General features: G+C 36.7%; 2 protein-coding genes across 2 annotated transcripts in view; both read left to right on the plus strand.

Annotated features, from left to right (window-relative positions):
* HDAC10 (histone deacetylase 10) overlaps positions 1-24477 on the plus strand; it is an 84761-nt gene that overhangs the window by 28690 nt on the left and 31594 nt on the right. The gene's annotated exons all lie outside the window — the stretch shown is intronic.
* On the plus strand, positions 40-23746 carry TUBGCP6 (tubulin gamma complex component 6). Its single transcript, XM_063307909.1, has 25 exons — positions 40-868; positions 2224-2387; positions 3402-3612; positions 5161-5334; positions 5829-5950; positions 6801-6876; positions 7275-7384; positions 7900-7991; positions 8343-8482; positions 10574-10723; positions 10880-10961; positions 11057-11145; positions 11292-11407; positions 12256-12394; positions 12486-12602; positions 13497-14748; positions 15319-15371; positions 15957-16149; positions 17421-17589; positions 18267-18408; positions 18675-18869; positions 19060-19192; positions 19425-19638; positions 21083-21282; positions 22278-23746. The coding sequence occupies exons 1-25, from the start codon at positions 119-121 to the stop codon at positions 22367-22369; spliced, it is 5175 nt and encodes a 1724-aa protein (XP_063163979.1). The 5' UTR covers positions 40-118; the 3' UTR covers positions 22370-23746.

Raw genomic sequence — 24477 nt, forward strand, 5'->3', positions numbered from 1 at the left:
GATTATACTAACAATTGTGCTTTCTTTCACTTTTTCAGGAACAGAAATCGACGCTGGCTTGACTGTTAGTGCTGGATTCATACTGAGTTGATTGTGGATATCCATAACTGATGGGACCATGGAGAGTATTACAAAGCTATTTGGTGACTTGTGTGAGGCCCACATGGTATCTGTGTCAAAAAAGGTCCATTTGAGCAAAGGGAAGAGCAGCAAAAAAATTTCAAGCAGAAGTCTCAAAAAGATTGCATATAACACTTTGTTTGCTAATCTTTTCTTGGATGAAACCCGGAAAGTTTCTCAATCAAGTTTCTCTAGGCTCCCTGTGAAAAACAAAATTTTAATGCTGTCTTTCAATTTGAGAGTTGCTGGAATGAGCCCAGAGGCAGAGAGGCTGGAGCAGCTTGTCGAGGAATTAGAAAGGTCTACTTGCTTACCATTTATTGAAATTACTTCTGTTTTGGATTTTCTGGTACAGCTTGCAGGAACTGGTCCTCCTCATTGTTCACCCCTCAAAAAGGATTATTTCACGAATAACAAATATGTAGGAAGAAACACTAAATACCAAGGTTATGATTATTATGATGTTAGTATATTTGAAGCAGATATGCAGGCTTTTATTGCAAATGAAGAACTTCAATTTAATGATACAATTCAAAAGACACTGCAAATTATGGAGGCAGCACCTGGTACAGGTCTTCCTATGGTGGAACTGTTTTCACAAAATTGTCCAGTGGGGGACAGGTATGAGAGAGAAACTCGCGTCTCGCTCTTTGGTGCTCTCATTCACAGTCGTACATATGATATGGACATCAAGTTGGATTTGCCACCAATGCCTGACAATGCAGATCTGTCTGGACTTGCAATTAAGGTATAGGGTTTCTGTTTGTGTTTTCTCTGTGTCAATATCTGTCTTAATGAATTGGCCCACCTGCATGAAGCCTGATAGTTTTTTGGAAGTAAGTCTTCCAGAACAGGAAGCGGTTCACGTTGTTTTGGAGATGGACTAGCAATGATTCTAAAGCAAGAGAAATACCTATTTTTTAAAGTTGCTTCTCCTAACATATCCTCTCCTTTTACCCATCACCATGTTGCCCTGGTGCCATCCCTCAAGTCTCATTTCTTTTTGGGCCTGGCATGCGGTTTTCCTAGAAGAAGGGCTTAAATGGGGATGGTAGGTTGACCTCCATTCTATTTGTTCTTTTTTTCAGCCCCTCACAAGTCTCTGTTAACTGTCTTTGCAGCTGTTAAGGCAGCAGTCCTGTGATTGCTTAGAAGCAAGATTCATTCCAATCTGTGACTTTTGTATGCATTAAAAAAAAAGTTGCATAGCTGTATCCTTAAGTGATATTCTTTTGAAGTTAATCCATCTTAAAATAGATAGGGCTTATTTTCACTGGCTTCTTCAGAGTGAAGAATTTCATTTTGATGCACTTAGTTGGATATATCCCCACTGGTCTGAGGTAGGCTTACCCAAAGCATGAACAGGATTTGGCTGTAAACCTCTTATTTGCTTCCTCTTAAAAGTCCCACCATACCCTTGGACCTGCAGAAGCTGACCCAGCCAAGTCACACTATGCATCCTGTCCCCCTCTCTCTGTTGAACCTGCCTGGTTATCTTCTTCCCTGACATGAAGGTTGCCAGTCGTACCTATTCATACTTCCTCCATGGAATACAGATGACATTGAATAAGGAGCACCATTGCCTCTATTCACTCTACCTCTACAATTCTACAGTTATTAGCTCATTGGAAAGAAAAATAAAGATAAAAATGGAAATTTGCACCTTCATGCATCCTTTTGATGTGATGATGTATGTTGCCATCGTGGAGTATACTGTGTTTCACATAAACATACTGAAGGAGATCAGTATACCTTGCCCCTGTCTCAGCACTACCATATATTTCTTGACCAGTAAAATGCTTGTGATACATCATCCGATATTTCACAGCATCCTAGGGTTTCAAAATACTATGCTTTTAAGACATGCTGTTTTATTGGTTTCATGTATTGATATTATTTATTCCTGTTTAACTGTTATAATATTGTTACTCATATGAGATATTTTTATAGAAAGTGGAATACAAACATAATAATCTAACAACTATTTTTAATTTAATTTAAACAATTTATAGGGCATGCATTTATTAGAACAATCCCAAAGCAGAATTATTAATTAAAAATAATAACAATATAGGAACAATGAGTGAGTATGTTTGTTTGCAGGTTCCCCAAAGTATTGATCCTTCTGAAGATGAAGGATTCCAGTCAGCATCCAATCTCACTCCAGACTCTCAGTCAGAACCCAGTGTGACCCCAGATATTGATCTCTGGGAGGCAGTGCTTACTTATGGACCTAGCAAACGAAGGTGCTGGGAAAGGATTGGATTGTGAGTATTTGGCTTTACATTTTTAAAAGGTGTTTGTTGTAATGAGCTGTCTTGGAGCAGGAAGGTGCAGTGATTAGTACAGCATCAGTCCAAGTCCTTTTTTCATTAGATTTTGGACTACAGTTCAATTGCCAGAATTATCTTGCTGATACAAAACTAAAATCCATGGGTTTGCAGTGAAATGAGAACTGGAGAATGGCAGTCTTTGGGTCCCAAATAACACATCCATATCTAAGTTGTTCAGTCCTTCCTCTTTGCAACTTGGTGGAGGACAAGAGGCAGGAAGTTCTTGGAGTTGCACACAAAATAGTGTGAAGGCTGTAGAAGTAGGGAAAAACTGCCAGAAACTCTGTACATTAGACATCCCTTTGAATAGTACATAATTATTGATGAAAAGGAATGCACAATAACAGGATTCAAAACTAAGATGTCTCTTTATCTGGCATTTTCTAAAAGTATAGCTTTAAAAGAGAAATTGTTAAATTGAACACCAATTGTTCGATTATCACGGTTACTAGTGTAGTTCTGAAGAAAATTGTTCATACTTTATAAACGTACAGAATATTTGAATCCAAGTCCTCTAAAAGTTGTTTATTTTATATAACTGGGTCATCTTTCAACCCTGTCCCCAAAAGCCTACGAGTTGGCGTACAAATAAAATAATAGTAATTTGCTAAACAAATTAAAATTTGTTTGTTGTTCTTTTTTCTTAAAATATTTTTAATTCCGCAATTATAAAAAGGTCTTTGCTATTTCAAAAGGAATGGTGGCCATAATGTTTAGATGCCAGCAACTTGGAGACAGCTGGTTTCTAATCCACATCTCTTTATAACATGGTGGATACCTGTGCATGATTCATAGCTTAGCTATTCTGAAGGTAAAAGAGAAGAGGAAAATCACAGATGTGATATGTGATTTTGTCACTAATAGTTTTCTTGGCACAAACTGGAGTCTCAGTTTGAAAGGTACTTCAGACTCCTGGTTTTAACATTTTTGTGGTTTTTCCTGACATAGTCCACCTGGGAAAAAAGAGGAGCCATATCTTTCAGAAGCTGGAAGAGAAGCCTTTGACAAATTTTGCAGACTTCGAGAACAAGAATTGCAACTTTTCAGCAGTACCAAATTTCAGTTTCCACAACGTATACTAGTAAAAGAACCAGAAATTGTTAAAGATGTGTTGAATGTTCTTATTGGGGTTGTGTCTACTTCTTTCTCATTTAATCAGGTATAACATTTCCATACAGTGTATAATAGTTTTGTTTTTAACAGAAAAAATCTAGATGTGCACATTTGCATTTTATGCTGGACAAAAGATTGATTGATTGAATGATTGATTAAATTTATACACCGCCCATCTCACTATATAAATGGCTCTGAGTGGCTTATAAGCCTAAGAAAAGTACACATTTCTTAATTTTGCAAAATCTATCAAGGTTGTTGTTCAATGCCACTAATTTAGGAGCAAATGCCATGTCGTGAGCACAGATTCTGGCTCACAAAATCGACCTTTCTTTACCCCCTTTCTCTTGCAATACCTGATGTTCCCCCCCACCCCTTTCCAAAACGCCCCCTAAAGAGACTCAAAAGAGTCCTCCATCCAACTGGAATAGATTCTTATTGCTGCTGGCGGGGAGGTACAGTGGAAGGGCAATTGTACTACTCAAGATGTTTCCGTAAATGGAAATGGGCACTGGATTGCTCCTACATTTTGCGTACTCTTGAAGACGTGTTTATAAAAAACTAAGTGGAGCAAAAACCTCATAAGATTTAAATCATGTAAGTATCCAATCTTATACTGTGAAAAAAAATATTAGTTGCTGATTTTAAATGCCCACATTGTTAATTAATGTTATATCTGTTGCTACTTACTAATGTTTTAACTTCCTCTAGTTTTTAACTATTTTGAGTAATTTCATAAACTCTCCAGTGGCTTTTATTTTTGAATAGATTAAAAATATACAGGTAGTCCTTGACTTACAACCACAATAGGGACTGTTGTTAAGTTGTGCAGTCATTAAGCAAGGCATCACATGACCGCACCTGATTTTACAACCTTTTTTGCCATGGTTGTTAAGCGAATCACAAGGTTGTAACCAAATCTGGCTTTCCTCACTGATTTTGCTTGCCAGAAGCCAGCTGGGAAGGTCACAAATGGCAATCACGTGTCCCTGGGATGCTGCAACTGTCGTAAATACATGCTGGTTGCCAAGTGCCTGAATTTTGGTCACGTGACTGTGGGGACGGTGCAATGATCGTAAAGTGCGAGGACTGGTCATAAGTCACTTTCTTCAGTGCTGTCATAACTTCAAATGGTCACTAAACGAATGGTTGTAAGTTGAGGAGTAACTGTATTATAGAATATTAATTATCGTAATTTTGATTTAACTGCAAGACGTTAAATGTGTATTCAGTAAAATTGACTTTTTGTTGTTATAAAAGAAATTAATTTCCCATATATTTACTAATTAATTATCAATATCCTAGATAGTAAAACTTTCCCGTTGAATTTAAATACAGATTTAATTTTCTTAAAATATTACATTTAATTTTACTTAAATGTATGTATGTATACTTACTTATGTATTCTTACAATGTCAAATTAATATTTAGCATTGAGGTAATATGTAAGCTGCTAAAAATATTTTTATATGAAAAAACAGCATACTTAAGTAGTAGAATTGGTTTTATGAGGACATCCATTTGCTTAGTAAATATATTCTGTGCTGTGCATTTTAGTAATTTCCTGGGATTTTTTTTTTCCCCAACTTTATAGGCAGTTCAGATATTTGTAGTCAAACAAGGCTTATATGTATCTGGAACTTCACCTGAAAGTGTGAACTGTCTACTGTCAGAAGTGGCTGAATATGGAACCTATTACACACGGCTTAGCCGTTTCTCTGTTCAACCAGTCTTGGACTCATCGTACAAAAAAGGTCTTGTGTTTCAGGTAATGTACCTGCAGTTTTTACCACTAAATCGGTTGAATGTGCAATTATAGTCTTGTCTTCACCTGATATCTTTTGGTAGGATCTGGCGCATCTTCCTTTTTGGAAGAAAACATGGCCTTATGCTCTTTCTCTTATGCTCTTCAGTTAGATCCCCAGTTCTACAAATGCCTTAGGAATTGGCAGTGACCCAGTTGTGGCTCATTTATCAATTGTGATTAAGCAAGCCATAATTTAGCATGATATACAAATAGGTTTTTTCATGCGGAGTATGTGTACTGCTAATGAACAATGGTTATATATTATTATTATTATTATTATATTTCAAAAGGTTGGTGGATAAGTAGCTGTAGTGTGTGAATATGCCTTGCAAAGGACCCTTATCCTCTGTAAAAGATTAATGCATCCTATCCCCGTTTTTCAGTTTAGCAAATCAGGAGATATCTTATATACAGTACTTTTTAATTAAAAAAAACTTTCTCTTTGCTGTTGTTAGGCATTCACAAGTGGGCTGAGGAAATATCTACAGTACTACCGGGCATGTGTTTTGTCCACTCCCCCAACTTTAACTCTTCTAACAATCAGCTTCCTTTTCCGAAAACTAGGACGCCAGCTAAGGTAACATTACAGGATTAATGTAATAGAACAGAAAGGGAAGATTGAGGACTGATCAACTGTGTCCCAAAGATAGTGGAGCGAAAGATGCTGCCTTTATTTTAACAATTTGCTGTAATTTAGTTGTAGCTGCTAAAACAAGTCTAGAAGGCTAGATTTAGAATTTGTATGTACTGTACTGTTCCTATAGGTCTGTAACTAGAATAAACTGTTGACTGAATACTGAATTACCTTAGCTTAATTCAGGATTGTGTCATGGGATCTTTATACTTCCTGTTCATAGAAACTAGCAGAAATCATTTTTAATGAATCACCTGTGATGCTCTGTTCCTGAAATAAACATATAATTTATTGTGACTAAGAATATATGTTTCCTGTAAAAGAATCTACAGCACTTAAATTAGAAGAGCATTAGGGAATAAAAAATGTAGGGATTGACCCCTGGTGTCTAATAAAGCTCCATAAAAAAGCTGCCGCCTCAGTGTGATGCACATAAACTTATTTATGAAAGTAGTGTCACGTCAGTGGACACATTGATGTTGTTTTCTTGGAACTAAGTAGAAATGGTTTGCCGTTGCCTTGTTCTGAGATTTCTTTTCGACTTTCCAGACTTTCATCAGTTTTTTATCATAATAATATGTATATATTTATTCTCTTGTTGTACTTGTAAGCCGCCTAGAATAAATGAACGAATGACTAGAAGCTCCATTAAGGATGCTAGACTACTAATCATCATTTGCTAGGCCAAACATAAGGATATAGCTAGGAGCTTATCCTGTCTGTAAACTTCTTTAGACGTTTTTATGCTCTATAAAAGGTTATGCAAGTGTAACTGGTATGTCTCTTTGTGAAGATATTTAGCTGAACTCTGTGGCATAGGAGTGACTTCCGTGGGAGTTGGTGGAGGCACCAGTGCTTCCTTTCCAACTGTGAGTATATGGTTTTGTTTCTCTTCCTAAGTCACATTGAAAAATGTGTATGTTTTTATGTATGGCTTGGTTGGAATAAACACATGGTCTCAATATACTTAGGGACTGTGTGTTTTAAGTGCTTTTGTATGAGTGACTTCTGTACTATTCAGCTTGTACCTCTTCATTCATCAGTATCTGAAAGAGTATAACTGAGCATAAAACACTATTCTGTACTTCCTCATCTGTTGAGAGCCTGAGTAAGTTACACCAGCCTTTACCTAAGCTAGGAAGCAGCTATCAACAGGCACCTGCTCGTGAAAATAAAATTCTTGGATAAAACTAGGCAAATGAGTCTGAACTGAACAATATGTATGAGTTTTACGATGTTTACACAAACTGGCTTGTATGTATTTCAGGGAGTTAAACTTCTTTCATACCTCTACCAAGAGACTCTTAATAACTGCAGCAGTGAGCATTACCCAGTTCTTCTGTCACTACTGAAAACAAGCTGTGAGCCATACACGAGGTAGGAGCTCTGCATTGTCATAGTAATGGGGCAAAAATGATGTAATGCATTTCTTACAGTTCTCAGTTCGGGGGGGCATTTCTGAAAGTGGTTTTCCCAGATACTGTAACTGAACCATCTCAGTAATATTCTGATGTGATATCAGATTAAAGATTTCCCTTGACATTAAGTCCAGTCGTGTCCGACTCTAGGGGGTGGTGCTCATCTCCGTTTCAAAGCCGAAGAGCCGGTGTTTGTCCGTAGACACTTCCGTGGTCATGTGGCCAGCATGACAGTCACAGAACGCCATTACCTGCCTGCCGAAGCAGTACCTATTAATCTACTCACATTTGCATGTTTTCGAACTGCTAGGTTGGCAGGAGCTGGGACTAGCAACGGGAGCTCACCCCGTCATGCGGATTCGAACTGCCGACCTTCCGATCGGCAAGCTCAGCAGCTCAGCGGTTTAACCTTACATAAAACAGGCATTCTAGAATATCTTTTTAAAGAAGGGTGTTTAATGTTTCATGCTTTAGGTTTATCCATGACTGGGTGTATAGTGGTGTATTCAGAGATGTGTATGGTGAATTCATGATTCAGGTGAATGAAGACTATCTTGGATTTAGAGGTAAGCTTACTTTGAAATCTTATTTGTTAAATATATATCCTGCCTTTTGTTCAGGAGCTCACGGCGACACACATAAGGCTCCCTCCTCTCATTTTCCTCCACAATAACAATTATTTCTGTAAGGTAGGTTGGAGTGAGAGAGATACAAGACATAGTAAGTTTAACATGTATGAAAAATATTTGCAACACTAATACCATTCAAGGGAAATTGCCTGGCTTGTAAACAACAAATGGATAACATTTGTGCTCTTACTGCATTTTATTTTATTTTTATTTTTATTGCTTTAAAATGGTGCCAAAATTATAAATTTTAAAACTCTTTTTTAAATGTATTACTTTTTCGATACTTAGACAAGCATTACTGGACCCACGGATATGTTTTGATTTCTAAAGAAGTAGAAGATTGTGTTCCTGTATTCTTGAAACATATTGCTAATGATGTATATAGTTGTGGGAAAACCATTAATTTACTGAAGTTGTGTTGTCCCCGGGTAAGTATTAGAAGATAACAGATTATTTTGTTTACAAGTATATTTGAAATCTTAATTCTAGGGCTATTTGTATAATTCTAGAGGCTGCTTATGCTGGCAGTCTCTAACATCAAGTAAAATGTTCGTTCTTTGAATCCATGGTGGAGAGCCGTTGTTTTTCTGCGATACTGAAATTCTCTAAGAGACTTGCTGAATGACAAGTTTTTCTTCTTTTTCCAAAGTATATTAGCTGGAACCAAGCAACCATTAGAAATTTCTGTTAATATTTTTAGTTCATTTAAATAAAAAGAGCTAAATTCCTTTCTTTTGTACTCAAAGGGTAGAGATTTTAGGAGATGCTTTTGATAGAATTGTAGAATCCTAGAGTTGAACATTTTGTACATGCAGTCTCAACTGCTGCTCAGATCAGGATTGGAAATTACAGCCATCTCAGACAGATGATAGTCTAGCTTCCACCTGAACACATGCAGTGAAGGGGAGTCAACCACCTTTCACAGGTTCCGTTGCTGGATTGCTCTTACTGCTAGGAAGTTTTTTTTCTTTTTTCCCTTGTGTTTATTTGGAATCTGTCTTCCTATAATTTAAATCTATTATTTGGTGGTCTGTCCTCTGAAATGTGAGAGAATAGGTCCTGATTTTCTATGAAACTTTCTTTCCAGTATTTGAGGAATGCTGTTATGCCCCCCACATTTCATATTTTTTCAAGGCTAACCTACCCAGCAACCTGAATCTTTCTTCCTAGGGCTTACTTTTGAGTCTGCTGATCATCTTTGTTGTCATTCTCTGAACCTGTTCCAATTTTTCAGACTCCTTCTTAAAACAGTGCCCAAAACTGGATCCAGGACAGAAAGTGAATCTGACCAAAGCAAAATAAATTAGAATGATAATTTACTGTTATTTAGAAATTAGACTTCTGTTGATACCGCCTAAAGCTGCCTTTGCAGCCCCATCACAATGCTGACTTAAAGTCAGTTTACAATCATCTACTCTTCCAAAATCTTGTTCACAAGATTATCATCAAATCATAGGCCTGTTTATCTGATTTTTGTTTCCTAAGTGAAGAACTTTGCATTTATCTCTGTTAAATGTTAATTTCAGCCTGTTTTTGTTTTTTGGCATCCTTCATTAAATTGAACTCTTTCTGTCCTCATGTTGTCCTCTATAGTTCTGGGCCACCTGCCTTTACTCTGACCCTCTTTCCATTTCCTATATATTGTCTTGTTGGGTGTACCCACATTGGCTTCTTTTGCTGTCCTTCATTTTTCCTCCTCACTGGAATTGTTTGCAGTTGTTCTTTTAATATCTTTAGGAACCCCTACTAATCTTGAGCTCTGTTTCACATTAGTTTCTCCTACCATCAGATCCTACCCGTCATTCTTTATTAAAATCTGGTTTTTTGAAGTCCGTAGTACATGTTTGAGTATATACAGTTTAGATTTTTGAAAATCAAGAATTCCAGAATTAGATGGTCATTTTCTCACACGTTCCTACTGCTACTTATTCCTCAACTCAGTTTCCCATATTGATTAGTATCAGGTCAAGGATTGCTGATCCTCTTGTGCCTTCTTCCAGCCTTTAAAGGAAAAAAATGTCAGCAATACAAATCAGACATTTTTGGAAGGAACATGCTTGGTAGAGTTTGTCTTCTAACAGATGTTGAAGTAAGCCTTCCATCAGTACAGCTTCATTCTTTGTTGAAAGAAATGCAGTTTGCTTTTGGAAGGTACTATCCACATCTTCTTGCTTCTAGTAGACTCTAGCAACAGAAATGCTTTCATTTTTTTTTCTCCACTTATTTTTAAGCAGATTCCCTCTGCAGGCTCTCACATAGCTTGTTTCATTTACAGGGCCCTAAAAACTATTTATAAGAACAGATGGACAGAATATCTACTACGTCTTTTGCTTCTGGTTATTTCTCTTACCTCCTTTGTAATATAAACACTATTTTTAAAAGTCTTAGGCTGCAGTAGGAATAAAGCTCACCAAATTCAGAAAGTATAGGATTGAGGCCTTTAAACAATGTAGGGGGTTTATGAAAAGCTAAAGGTGCATAGTTTAAAATCAGATTTGATTTTAATATTGTTTTTGCAGCACTACATATGCTGGTCTGATATTCCTGTTCCTCGGATTTCTGTAACTTTCTCCCTTGATGAGTTAAAAGAGATTGAAAAAGATTGTGCTGTCTATGTAGGTCGAATGGAAAGAATTGCTCGTTATAGTACCATCAGCAAGGAAGAAAAGGTAAATACAATAATTTCTGAAGTGTATTCCTGGGCAAGATTCTGGTTCCTGAGTGATAACATTTTGGATTTCAAGTTTTCCAACTTATTTAATATAAATATCGTTTTGTGGTATAACATTTAGAAATTACAATCAATCATGTTGATTTTCGCCTAGGTTTTGCGCATGGAACTTGAGAGACAGGAGTTAATTGTTCATGCTCGAGAAACAGCTAGCAAAGCTCTCAAAGCCATTACTGGTAACTTATACCCTGTCTTTGCAGTCTGGTTGAGTTTCTTCTATGTTGGTTTTTCTTCTTATATAAAATTAGGCATTTTAACTTTTTTTTTTTAGATCAGCAGACATCAGAAAAAATGGCACTGGGTGCAAAAAAACGTGAGCAGTTTCAGAAGTTGAAAGAACAATTTGCAAAAGATCAAGAGGTATGTTTTATTTTCATTCATGTGAAATGCACATTTTCTTCTAGTAGCAAAGTTTATATTTATATTGGATTTGCCTGAAAAAAATATACAACTCAGTTTAAGGCTTTGGAAAATTATTCTGAAAAACCTTTTGAATATTTTGGTAGCGTCGACGTGCTCTGAAACAGGAAGAAATTGATGATGATTTTAGTTATGCTCGGGAACTCAGAGAGAGGGAGAAGAGACTGAAAGCTTTAGAAGAAGATTTAGAGAAAAGGGCAAGGTAAACAAATAGTATTTAATGCTCAAATTTTTCAATCAAAAGCAAACTACTGAGCTCAGTATTGGTAAGAATGTTTAGTTTTTATGCTAATGCTAAAAGTCTGTAAGCCATGTATGCAATAGCTTTAGATATGATGAAAAAAAGATGCTTTGGGATATGCAGAAGCACAAATGCAGCATCCCTCTGTAGCTCATTAAAGCAGACACAGCTGTTTCCTGGAAACAGAAGTAGTTGCTTTAATGAGTTGGTTGAGAGAAGCTGCATTCCTGCTCCAGCATGTTCTGAAGTACCTCTTGCAAAATAAATCGGAAGCATTGCACGGTCCTAGTATGCAATATTATTACCTGTGGAGTTGTCAAATGCAGACATGAATTCAGCCAATCTAATGGATCGTGCATGTTCTGCTAATCAGAGTAAATAATGACAACGACACAATATATTCACCATAGGCAGTCACAAAAGCACACAACTGAAAGGTGTTTTTCTTTATAGTGTAGAATTGTGATAGTGCAATATTAATCTTGATATCTGATTGCACAGGAAAGTGCACTGTGTCCTCTGGAGATACAGCAACCCATGGCATGTATGGTTTTTATTCTGTAAATTGGCATATAGTTAGGACAGTCTTTTCTCAGTAATTAATTGTTTTGTAAGCTTTGATCATTATAATTATAATTATATCAAATTGAATTCCATGAACATCTTCCTTGCTCATTGATTTTGACCTTTTGGGCTAGGTTTAGTTTGGAAGTAATGCAGTTTGTATTAATCAACAGTTAGTTTTGCTCTGCTTTGATATTGTGTAGACATCTTAAATGTCTGGTTTTTTTCCCTTTCCTTTCATTTAGACAAGAATTAATTGACCATTATACTAAGCTGTCTGAAGATGCAGCTCGTAGAGAAAAAAAAGCTTTATGGAAAATTCAGAGGCATAAACTGGAAACAGCCCGTCTTAATTTTCTGTTGAAAGATCAAAAAAATATTGAGGTACTGATAGTTTCTTTTCTTTTTCTTTCCTTTTTTAAAAGCATGTTGGTCTTACCAACTTAAAACATTAACATTTCTGTTTTATGATTAGGACATGCTTGAAAAACTTCCTGGTGGAAAGTACAGAAAAAAAGTAAATATAATTCCAGAACATCAAAGTCAAGAGGTTACGTTGGCAGTAGGGCAAGGGAGAGATGCTAATCTTCAGGTTTGTACTTCTTACATACGTTGCTTGGGGCCGGAGTTTAAAAGCTATTAGTAGAAAGAGACATTTTGTAGACCAGCTACTTGATAACAGAGTAGCTATTTTTACAATTATAAAAGCCCATTCACTTAGCTCCGTGCTATTAAAAAGCCGTTATAACTTTTCCTGTTCAAAGGAAGTGTTCAAAAGAACCAAAATGGGATAAATTTTCAATACTGAAATGTTAGATTAGTTTGGTACAGAAAACGTAATGCCTTCAGGATGATACTTGTTATACCAGTGCATATTGCGACGTGTCCCTTTCAATGCTTTGTTCCAGCTCTAATGATTAGGATTGTTTCATATGCTATGTGAATATCAAGTGTGTAATAGTATGTCATGTGTATCTACACCATTTCCTGGAATTCATGAAAGCTGTGTTTATCTTCTTTTAAGCATGTTGTCCAATCAAGGCTGGTGCAGTTTAAAAATGAACATAGGGATTTATCTTACTTCAGACCATTTCTCCTTCTAGCCAGATTTATTCTATTCAGATTTGCAGCAGCTCTCCTGATAGTTGTTTTAAACTGCAGTTGCTAGTGAGGGACTTTCTTCATGTATGTGGCCTACCATTAAATTGGTTATTAATTTAAAAATGAATGTGTCCTTTGAATAGTGCTTATATGTTTGGCATAAATAAGTACCAGATGATTTCCATGGTAAATGAAACAGCTGTTGAGGCCTTTGAGAAACTCAATGAAGACAGTAAGATGAACTAGTAAATAAAATAGTAAAATAAAATTGTATACTAGTAATTTTAGAAGCTACAAGTGAAAGAAATGAGTTGAAGCTAAGTCAGCTGTGTAACTGAATTACATACATACACTGTTATAATTATTTTCAATTTTTGCCCTTAAGGTAACTTCTGTAGAGCCTGACCATCCAAAGATTGTGGACGTGGGCAGAGATACAAAATCTGAACTGGCAAATTACATTTCAAACGATCCGTTGTTGGAATTAACACAGCCCCCAAATATACAGCCTAGTGACTCTTCTGAATCTGAAGAAGCAGGAATTGCTTCTCAAACTGCCTGTAGTGAGCAGATGGCAACTCTTTCAAAGGGTGTGTCTGAGCTTGGTCTCAATTTTGAAGATTTTTTGCCAAAACCTCAGGAAGAAATACTTTCTGTCCAAACAATGCAGGAGACAAACCTATTAGATGAAGCTTTGGAAAATATCGATTCAGATCTTTCCTTAAGAGATCAAAGAAAGGAAAGTAATTCTGTGCCACAAGAGGCTACAGAAGGAGAAACAGTCTTCGAAGCTTCTCTGCATAGTGAATATGACTTTAATACTGTTCTCAGGCCTTCAGTCTCACAAAGCCATATTCAGGTTGGTGAAAATGTTTTCAATGTCGAAAGCAGGAGACCTCGGTGGAACATTCATGGCCACATATCTGATGCAAACATTAAAATAGGGGGCTACGCACCTCATACTGAACTCTCCCAACCACGTTCAAATCCACATGGGCATTCCTCAGATGCACACATCAAGGTTGGAGAATATGCTTCTGAGGAACAGCCTCGCCGGCCTCGCTGGAATATCCATGGGCATGTTTCCATAGCTCATATTCCTATTGGAGAATATTCCTCTGAGGTAGAGCTCTCAAGACCCAGGTGGAATGTTCATGGTCATGCTTCAGATGCCAATATAAAGATTGGTGAATATGTGCCACAGGTAGAAGCCACGAGAACTCAATGGAACACTCATGGGGACATATTGGACGCCAAAATCTGTACTGGGGAAAATGTTTCTGAAGCTGTATCTTCTCGACCTCGATGGAATATTCACGGGCATGCCTCCCAGTCACACATTAAAATTGGAGAGCTGGTTTCTGATTCTGAGAGTTCAAAGCCTCGATGGAGCTCCTTTGGTCATGTGTCACAGTCAAGTATTCAACTGGGGGAATGGACTCCTTCAACTGACAGTGATCCAATACCTCATTTTAAAGCAGGTTCTGGTCCTGCGTCAAGTTGTACAGTACAGACATTTCTATACAGTGGGGGATTCTCTGATATGAAAGAGAAAGAACAAGAAACAAGACCATCTGACCTTGTGTTGGCTAACTTGGATACAAAGCAAGAAGAAAGCTTGGAGGAAGAGGAACAGGGTGAGTGACAAACACAAATATATAGTGTTACAGCTTCTAAAGAAATCTGTTAAATTCAGATAGATGAAACACCTAAGTGGAAATCATCTGAGTTCTCTAGCACAACCCTTACCCCACTTGTTGCTCTTTAGATGTGCTGGCCTACAATCCCCATCATCGTTTATAATTGATCATGGGAGCTGAGGTACAGAATGTCAGGAGGTCACTTGTTTGGGGGAGTTACTATAGCAAAGTAAAAGATTTGTCAGTTACATGAAAATAATTAAAACTTATCTGAATTGATACTTAAAACAGATCTTAAAAATGCCCTCCTTAACTAAAAATAAATGGACGATGAACAGTATATAATAGCTGAAATCTATTTATGAAACAGAGAAACAATTTCATATTGCTCCAGAAATATATTTATCCTGATGTTTCTTCTCTTTGATTATTAGGGGAGGTGAAGCTGTATATGCCTGTATTATTAAAAATACTAACTGAATGCAAAAGAAAGAAAACATTCAGTTTCTGTGTATGAATTTTATATATTTCTTCTGTCCCCCACATAACATTTTTTCTCTTTCATAGGGGAAGACGTAGTGGTCATGAGAGATGATATTGAAGATCTTCAGCATTTCCTGGTGAGAAATCTGTACATGAATCGTACATCTCTTTGTACTGTTTCAAAGGATAGGCATAGTGTGTGTTTTTCCAATAACCACTTTGGCAAAGGTATCCAAGGCTCAGCCAGCAAGGAAACAATTATAGAGTCACAACTTAGTAGTAGTATTCTTTTGCTGCTTTACATGCGTTGCTTCACTGAGCTGGATCTGCTTAGCAAAGCCAGCATAAGTGTACAGATGTGGAGTCTGATGCCTTCATAAGGAGCAGTTGACAGACAGAAAGAAAGAGGGAGGTGAGGATATTAATTATTCCACTGTCTCTTTTAGCATTAAAAGCTGGATTTTCTAACTTGAGAACCAGCAGTGGGAGTTAGCAGTTGACATTAGTGATGTTAGTGCTACTATGTTTACTTGAAATTAATTGCTGGTTTATATGGGAACAGACTAACTTTTTTGCATCATGGAAACTGGGGGAGATTTCTGCATTTTTGTTTTTGTTCCACTATATTTTTATGTAGATTTGAACTTTCTAGAATTTAGAAAAATGAATGATACTATAATAATGGAGGGAACATTCTAATGCCAACGCTTCTTTTTCATCAGGTAGAAGAACCTGAAAAATCAACCTCATTGAGTCTTGTGACTCAACAAACCTCTGTCTCTGAAGTCATTGCGTCTGAAAATCAGGAAGGAGGAAACACCGGTCTTGCCATATGGAAGAAAGAAGAAGATTACATGCGAGCCTTATCTGATCAATATTGCCTGGAAAAATATCAGGACCAATATGAATTTATGTGTGAGTAATCTCAGAGTGAGATGCATTAAAACAATGGAACTGCTTGATATGATGTAACCTTTCAAAGAAAACCGTCCTGAGTGTTGCTAGCCTAAAACTCGACAGCTCCTTTAGATCACTGTTTCTCAACCTTGGCGACTTAAAGATGTGTGGACTTCAATTTCCAGAATTCCCCAGCCAGCCATGCTCCACACATCTTAAAGTCACCAAGGTTGAGAAACACTGGTTTAGATGTTCTACATCAGGGACTGCTAACTTTTTTAGCCTAGGTGGGGGGCTGATTTTTTTTTAATGCTATTTTAGTTCCTAAAGGCTGTGAGAAAAGAGGCCCAGTAATAAGGCTTGTGGAGGTTTAACATGCTTATTTTTCATAATCGGAGAACATTCGCTACAGTACACAAAACTTCAGTGGTATGATCGGTAAGCATTTTAGGGCTTGCAAAATGGGAAGTCATGCAGCTCCCATAATCTCTGACTAAGGATGCACAGAACTGAATGTTACGAGAAATGTGGCTGTACTGAATGTTTTCCTGGAAGTTGATTCTCCAACCTAGAAGCTGTATGTAGTGATCCAGACATGGTCCAGCCCCCAATTTTTTCTGGAACATTGTAACCTGCTTCTGGTTTTAGGTTTAACTTCCAGGGATGGTCCAAAAGAGAAATGGGACAGCACTTGAAAATTTGGTTTAGAGATCCCTGTCTGACTATTAGTGTGACTATCTCATACTAAGATATCCAGCAACATATGGAAGATCATAAGTTGTCACCTTTACTGTAAAACTCTTTGGGATTTAATTATTTTTCTCAGTAATTTTGAACTCTAAATAAAAATACTTCTGTTGTGTAGAAATGGCAACTTTCCATTACTCTTGGAGCTTCGTTGCCGCACTTCATAGTTCAGGCACTATAAATTGTTACCAGAATTGCTAGGCAAAGATACATATGTATTTAGGCAATACTGTTTTCTTTATTGGTGGTTATGTGCTAAATTATGTTTGTGTGCACCTTTTGTCTTCCAATGGTTAATAATCTCTAAATTACCCTAAACCGCTCTACTCCTTGGCATTTGAGATTCCATTCACTTTTCAACTTTTTGAACAGCATTTTATAAATACTTCCATTCTTCTATGGTTTGTTATATATTTACTAAGTAGAGGTAGATTGTAAACTACAGGTTGTTACATATTGGTTGTTCATTGTATTTTATCTTTTGAATGGTGTTTAAAAATAATAATGCTTAGCCTTAAAAAAACCTATTATCTACAATGCAGCAGAGCTTCCGGTTTCCCATCTCTTACATCACATGATCCCCAGATCCTACACTTTCCCTGTGGATCCATCAATACAGTCAGCAACAGATGAAACAGCTGTGCAACTAAGTGAGCTCTTATCGCTTCCAGTGCTGATGAAACGTTCAATCACTACCCCCTTAGTTTCTCAGTAAGTAGTGTTTGGAAATGGTAAGTCGATGCGTAAGAGTATTTTGTTCTGCTATTCACATCTTTTTGTTAAAGACCAACTAATTACCATCTCCCCTTTTTTTATTCAGTCAGTAGTGTGGGCAATTTAGCGAGTACTGCAGAAATAAATGTTTTATATAGTATGATATGATATGATATATGATATATAATATGATATAAATTATAACTTTTATTAGATCTGTAAACTCCGTAACATATTTTCTCTTCAGTCTTTTCTTCATCAGGCCAAAATCGCTCTTCAGTCTGTTTATTCTGCAAACAGTTACACTTCCAGATATGGCATCATAGTACAGAAGGATTTGAGTACAGATATGATTAAAGGGTTAGGATGGAAAGCCAAGCTTATTTGAAAGGAACTTTTAAATTATTTTTTATCATGGTGCATCCTTATTTAAAAAGCAACCAAAGGATATTGAGCTATTCTAGTTTAAGTTCTTTGGTAGAAACTAACCGTTAATTCTAGATACAGAATCTAAAGGTTGGCCATTTTGAATATACTTCCCAGCTTGATTTTTGATCCAGTTAATTTCACCTTAGTCTAGCTTATCATGGTTTTGCTTCTTCCCTTTTATAATGAGCAGTGAATTTTAATTATTCTACATTTTAAAAATTGGCTCACCCGTTTCTTTTTTCTAGCGCTTCCCTTGTGAATAAAGCCATTGTGGATTACTATTTTGTGGAACTGAATGTTGAGAAACATTTTGAAGCACTGAGGCATTTTTTGTTAATGGAAGATGGAGAATTTGCTCAATCACTCAGCGATTTGCTTTTCGAAAAGGTATTGAATTGGGCTTTTTAAAAAATTATATCGATTTGCCAAACTATGAAACAATGATAGGTCAGAAAGTAACCATTTCATTGATAATGTTTCCCATGATGATCAAGAGCAAACAGCCACTTTTGGAACTTTGCATTGTAAGAAACTCTGGCACAGGGAGATTTTCTGGTACATGAATACACATAACAGCATGATTAACTTCTGTTTTCAAGAGATATCCTGCCCAATGAATTCTCAGCCTTTAACATGGTATTTTCTAATTCAAGCTGGGATCAGGACAGACACCTGGTGAACTACTGAATCCGTTGGTCCTCAATTCCATCTTGAATAAGGCACTTCAGTATAGTCTTCATGGAGACAGTCACTTGGCTTCTAACCTCTCTTTTGCATTGAAGTACCTCCCAGAGATGTTCAAACCCAATGCTCCTGATGCCCTAACCTGCTTAGACCTACGATACAAGGTGAGATGCCCACAGAACCTTTATACTTGTCTTCTAAAGCCGTGCACAATTTATTGGAATAATTAATCCTGAATATTCTCTGATACTATTTATAAATGCGTTTTTGCGTTGTTTTTGAACTTTTGTCTTAAAAGATTGCAAAATATATATGGATATGCATTGAGAATTACTTTATTTTTCTTTTCTTTAGGTTGACTGGCCCTTAAATATTGTAATTACTGAAAACTGTATGAATAAGTATAATAAGATATTCTCCTTCCTGCTACAACTGAAGCATATGGTATGGACTCTTAAAGATGTCTGGTTCCACTTAAAGCGAACTGGTAAGATTAATTTGCGTACTTCTGCCAAATATTTACCTTATTCCATTGGAGTATTTTTGCATGTATGCTATAAATCAAATACTATTTTATTTTATTCAACATTATTATACTTTAGTAATGTATATGATGTATAAATTTGGCTTGTCCTCTTAAATATAGTTTCCCATTTTTAAACTAGTAACCATATATTTTCAGGCCCTGTGATTAAATAAACAAATGTTTGTTTTTTCAGCATTGGTAACACATGCATCAAACTCTGTCCAATTTCGACAACTCCAGCTTTATAAGCATGAAATGCAGCACTTTGTTAAAGTTATTCAAGGTTATATTGCCAATCAGATCTTGCATGTAACCTGGTGTGAATTTGGAAATAAATTATCTTCCGTGGGGAATTTGGAAGAAATTTACAGAACACATGCAGAATACCTCAACAAAGCGATCTTCCGGTAAGGAAGCTGTACAACATATTTAATGGAGTTTGTCTGCTTATATTGATAATAGAATTCATATAGCTAAAAGGTTGGATAAACATGAATATCCATTATATTGGCTTTTTAGTTGGTTTTTCTGCTGCTATACTATAGCAGGATGGATGCGTTGTGCATTGATAGAGCAATGAAAGTAACTGCGGGAATAAAGAGAATCTTATAATTCAAAAACATTCAGTCAAATTTGCAATTGCAGTGCCAAAAGAGGATTCCTTTAACATTATTAGAAAGTCAGCCTGTGTATATTTTGAGGAGCAAACTGGACTGGTTCTGCAAAGTGGTTCTGCAAACCAAGGTGGCTACAGTCCAAAACTCTTGGAAAGTTTTGTAAATAGTCTATAGCACTACATACTAGTTTTAAGAAAAGGAGATTGACCACTAGTCTAATATTATTACTTTGGTTTCAATCCTAGAGACTGTCAGATTATTGATTACAGTAATTTATATCCTGACTTTCAGGATAACAGGTCTCTCAAAATGGTACTTATCCATGATAAATAAAAATCTAATAAATATTATTAGGATCCTTTGCACAGGTGGTGATGGCCCCATGCAGGGCAGGGAAGAAAGAGTCAAGATTGATCAGCCCTTCAAGGTAGTCCAGGGTCAGAAAGCAGACTCCACACAATTTTGACTTTATAAATAAATACACTTTAAGAAGCATTGCTATAACCTAACTTAATAAAGTGTGGTCCTAGGACCCCTGGGAATCCCCTAAGTCCCTCTCAGGAGTCCTCAAAATCAAAATTATTTGCCAGTTATTGAAGATATTTGCAAAAATTTAAAACAATGATTCTTCTCATTATCTTTTATTTGTTAAAAATATAAGGTTTTTTCATGGAAAAAAAAGGTTAATATCTAATGGGTTTAATATTGTTATTTTTACATGATTCAATAAATATACAATATATTCTATGAATGCATCAATTTTAATTTTTAATGCAGTAAATATTGATAAATATAACCCCTACAAACAAAAGCTCTTTTGGGGTCCTCCATAATTTTTAAAAGTGGGAAGGGGTCCTGAGAGCAAAATGTTTAAGAAATACTGGGCTGTAGGAACAAAATCTGGAAAGCCTGACTGCATTATTCTTTCCTTCCCTCTTATACCCTGGGGGTCAAGGTAGAGCCAGTTTGAGTTTCTTTTTAACATTTTCTTTTTAATATTCTATCTGTCTAGAATTTTACAAAAAATGGAATTTGTAAGGAAGTACTGGACTTAAGGAACTATCTGTAGATAAAAATTGATTTAGCTGAGCTATGTAATGGGGGGAGGGCAGTCAGATAGTTAAAGCTGTCTTTTAAGTATCTACTACAAAGTTACAGGAATTGCATTGCTACCTGTCAGTGAATTTCACATTGGTATCTGTTTAAAAATGCATCTTTGCTTTTCTCTTGACAGGGGATTGTTGACCGAAAAGGCAGCCCCTGTGATGAATATAATTCACAGCATCTTTAGCCTCATTTTAAAGTTCCGTAGCCAGTTAATCTCTCAGTCGTGGAATTTTGATAGCAGCAAACAAGTGGCTGTTCATCCCAATTTTGGATTAATGCAGCAATCCTATAACACGTTCAAATATTACTCTCATTTTCTGTTTAACGGTAAGACTTTTCATGTAGTTGGTCTGAAATGTTAGTCTGGAAATCAAAGAGAAACTCATGGGCTGCATAGTCGAGTAATTTTGTTTAAGATTACATTAAAGCCTATTTTAAATTAAGACTAGTTGAGATAATTTATTATCAGTTTTCTTAGAGCAAACCTTCAGGGAAACGATGCCCTGGTATGGTGTGTATTTTAAGGTGAGGTGCGTGTACAGAAGAAAAACTTGGATCTAGGCTCGCACTTCATTTCCTATTAAGTCAAAGCATCATTTAGTACCGAGGTGGTCAAACCTGCAAATCAGGTGCAGCCTCAGCCCTGCTTCTGCAGTCTGCAGTGTCCTGCCCACCTTGCCCTGCTGCCCAGCTCCTCAGCTTGCACCGGTTTGCAGAAAGGAAGGCAGGAGGCAACAACAGTTTCTCTTTCCCCAATCCTGTTCATAGTTGTTTGGTTCCTTACTGTACATATGCAGCAGGTTCACCCTGCCCCCTGCCCCAAATTAAGGGTCTTCTGTATGCACAGCGCGTGCTTTTTTCTTGAGCACTACTTCCATCCTCTTGTTCTGAGCTTTCTTTCCAATCTTTTCCCTCTTTATTCAGAATCAAGCCCCACTGTAGTCGGTAGACCACACAACAGTTAGAAGCAAAATCTGCTGATTACTGCCATGCTTACCGATATATTTGCTAGCACCGCTTTCATAGCAGGTAACTAAAACACTCTTGGCGGAGCAGGATGCTGGACAAGGTTCTCTACAATTAAATGAAACTTTGCTGGGGCAAATAATAGAGTGCAGAATTTGGTGTGCATCATCCAGTCGATGCACACTATTGCAAGGACTCATTCCAGGGCCACTTTACTTTTCCAGTAAGAACATTTGGAAAAGACTCAGTAACATTTCTCTTGCCATAAGCTGTTTCAGACAGACTGTGAAGATGCAGATTCAATGGATGGATTGACTTTTCTAAGCTTTTTCTCTTTTTCCCCCCTTTCCCTGCAGTAGTAACAAAGCTTGTCAACAGAGGGTACCAGCCTCACCTGGAAGATTTCTTACTACGAATTAACTTTAATAACTATTACAAAGACAGTTGAGCTTTTACAGCAGACCAACTGTTCTGTGTATTACAAGGAACCCAGGCCATTTGAAAGCTGCTAACCTCAGAAGCTTTGAAGAAAGAAATGAGCTTCCACTGAGAATACTGACAGAGTGGAACCGGCTCCACTGATACTGCAAGATACTCCATTTTCCCCACATCGCATGGCAGAAGTTCATACTGTCTTTCTCAGTGCAGGGAAGCATGTTTCCTATGTTGGTGTGATACATCAAAGCGTGCGTTGATGTAAATTTGATGTGTAAATTCTTCCTTTAGCATTATGAAAGCTTCTCATGTAAATGTGTAATAAAGAGCAAAGCAAAAACTTACTATTTTGTAATGGATATGCAGATGTTTAGAGTAAAAAAACTTGAAATTTCTGAGTTACCTCCTTGTGAATAGTTTTAATAATTATGTGTACACAAAAATCCAGAATCTGTTTAACTAACTATGCTATAGTGGCCTATAACTGTAGATACTGTGTAGATTTTTATAGATATAATTACTCATTCCCCAGTACAGCTTCTGTGCATCTCACATTTCCCTCAGTGTTCATATAGTGCCCTTTATTATTTTTTAATTTCAATCAAGGCACATCAGAAGACCATCCAGGGTCACTGGGAGTTCAGCAACATAAAAAGTTTTACTATTATTATTATTGCTTTGGAATGGGAGGGGAGGAAGGAAGGAAGAAAACTTGAGGGAGAGGAGAGACTGCAGGGTGGTGCTGGATGAGTGTGTTGTACTGTTTTAGTCCTTGACAAGTTGACTAGCACATCACCAAAGCTTTTAAGTTTACCTTCTGTGAAGTGATTATTCTACTGTATTTTGTAGACTCACATATGTAGATTCAATCTCTGCTGCATTCAGATTCTTTGCAAAGTCACTTTGTGCTCATAACAGGACATAAATTTCTTCTTCAAGTGAAGTCAAAGGTATCTCAGTTCCCAAGACTACACTCTAAAAAACTTCCCAAATCCTGTGTTAACATAATGCACAGTCCGTAGCAATAAAATCTTGACTTTTATGAATGTGTGCAATTAATGCAATGCGTCAGCAAGAATAAACTGGGAACTGAATCCCTGTTCCCTGATTATTAAACATAATCATGCAAACTTTTTCTAGAGTTGGAGATTTGGAGTTGTTAGGGAATAACTAACATAAAATATAGTATTATCTATTTTATCCAGGTGACTACTGGACTGTTACTGTTTATTTTAGCACTAAACAGCCAAAACCCCCTCAAGCTAACGTAATTAATGTACTTTGGCCATCTGTTTAATATATTAAGAGTACACTAAATTTGATGTTTCCTTGTTTTCAGTGCACATGATGACTGGAATAGCAACTCCTAATAAATTATGCTTACAGAATTGTAATGACAGTGATCTGGTCTAATTGAGTCAATGTTAAATAATGGAGTGGCATATGCAGTTTGAAATGCTTGAGAAAGTAAACAAATTTAGAAATCCAATTAAACATTCCTCAAAGCATTTTTACATTATTTCAATCAATCAATCACAATATATAAACTTTGGGTCTAAGGCTTAGATTAATAGAGTGAAACACATTGTGTAAAATCTGATGGAGGTCAGATAGATTGCAAGTGGCATCTCAGCTCTTCTGAGCTTTATCTTTGTGGTTTTTTATTTTCATCTGGTTGAACAAATTATAGTTATGTAGCAGTAGACCATGAAAGTGTTTCTAGTGAATTATTTGGGTGGAGGGTCAGCTTGGCAACATGAATTTGCATTATTGCTCAGGATGAAAACAGACGGACAGAAAGTGCAATCTGAGGAAATGGCAGCATTTGGCTGACCTTGAAACTAAGCAGCGTCAGGCCTGATTAACACTTGAATGAGAGATCTCCATGGAAATTCAGGTCTACAAGCTAGAATGGAAAGTCAAAAGCCAAAACAAAACCAGAAGAAAATGATAAATCACTTCTGTACTGTTGCCAATAGGGTGCATGGAAGTGTCAGTGAAGCTACTAGAAGTTGAGTTTGACTTTGCACAAGCTTGAGAAATTTGAGTTTTTATACAATATTATGGGAATATTTAATCAAAAAAAGAAAAGTCAATAGAAAACCATTATAGTACTGCAGT

This window comes from Candoia aspera, chromosome 7 (assembly GCF_035149785.1).
Source record: "Candoia aspera isolate rCanAsp1 chromosome 7, rCanAsp1.hap2, whole genome shotgun sequence".
Taxonomy (NCBI): Eukaryota; Metazoa; Chordata; class Lepidosauria; order Squamata; family Boidae; genus Candoia; species Candoia aspera.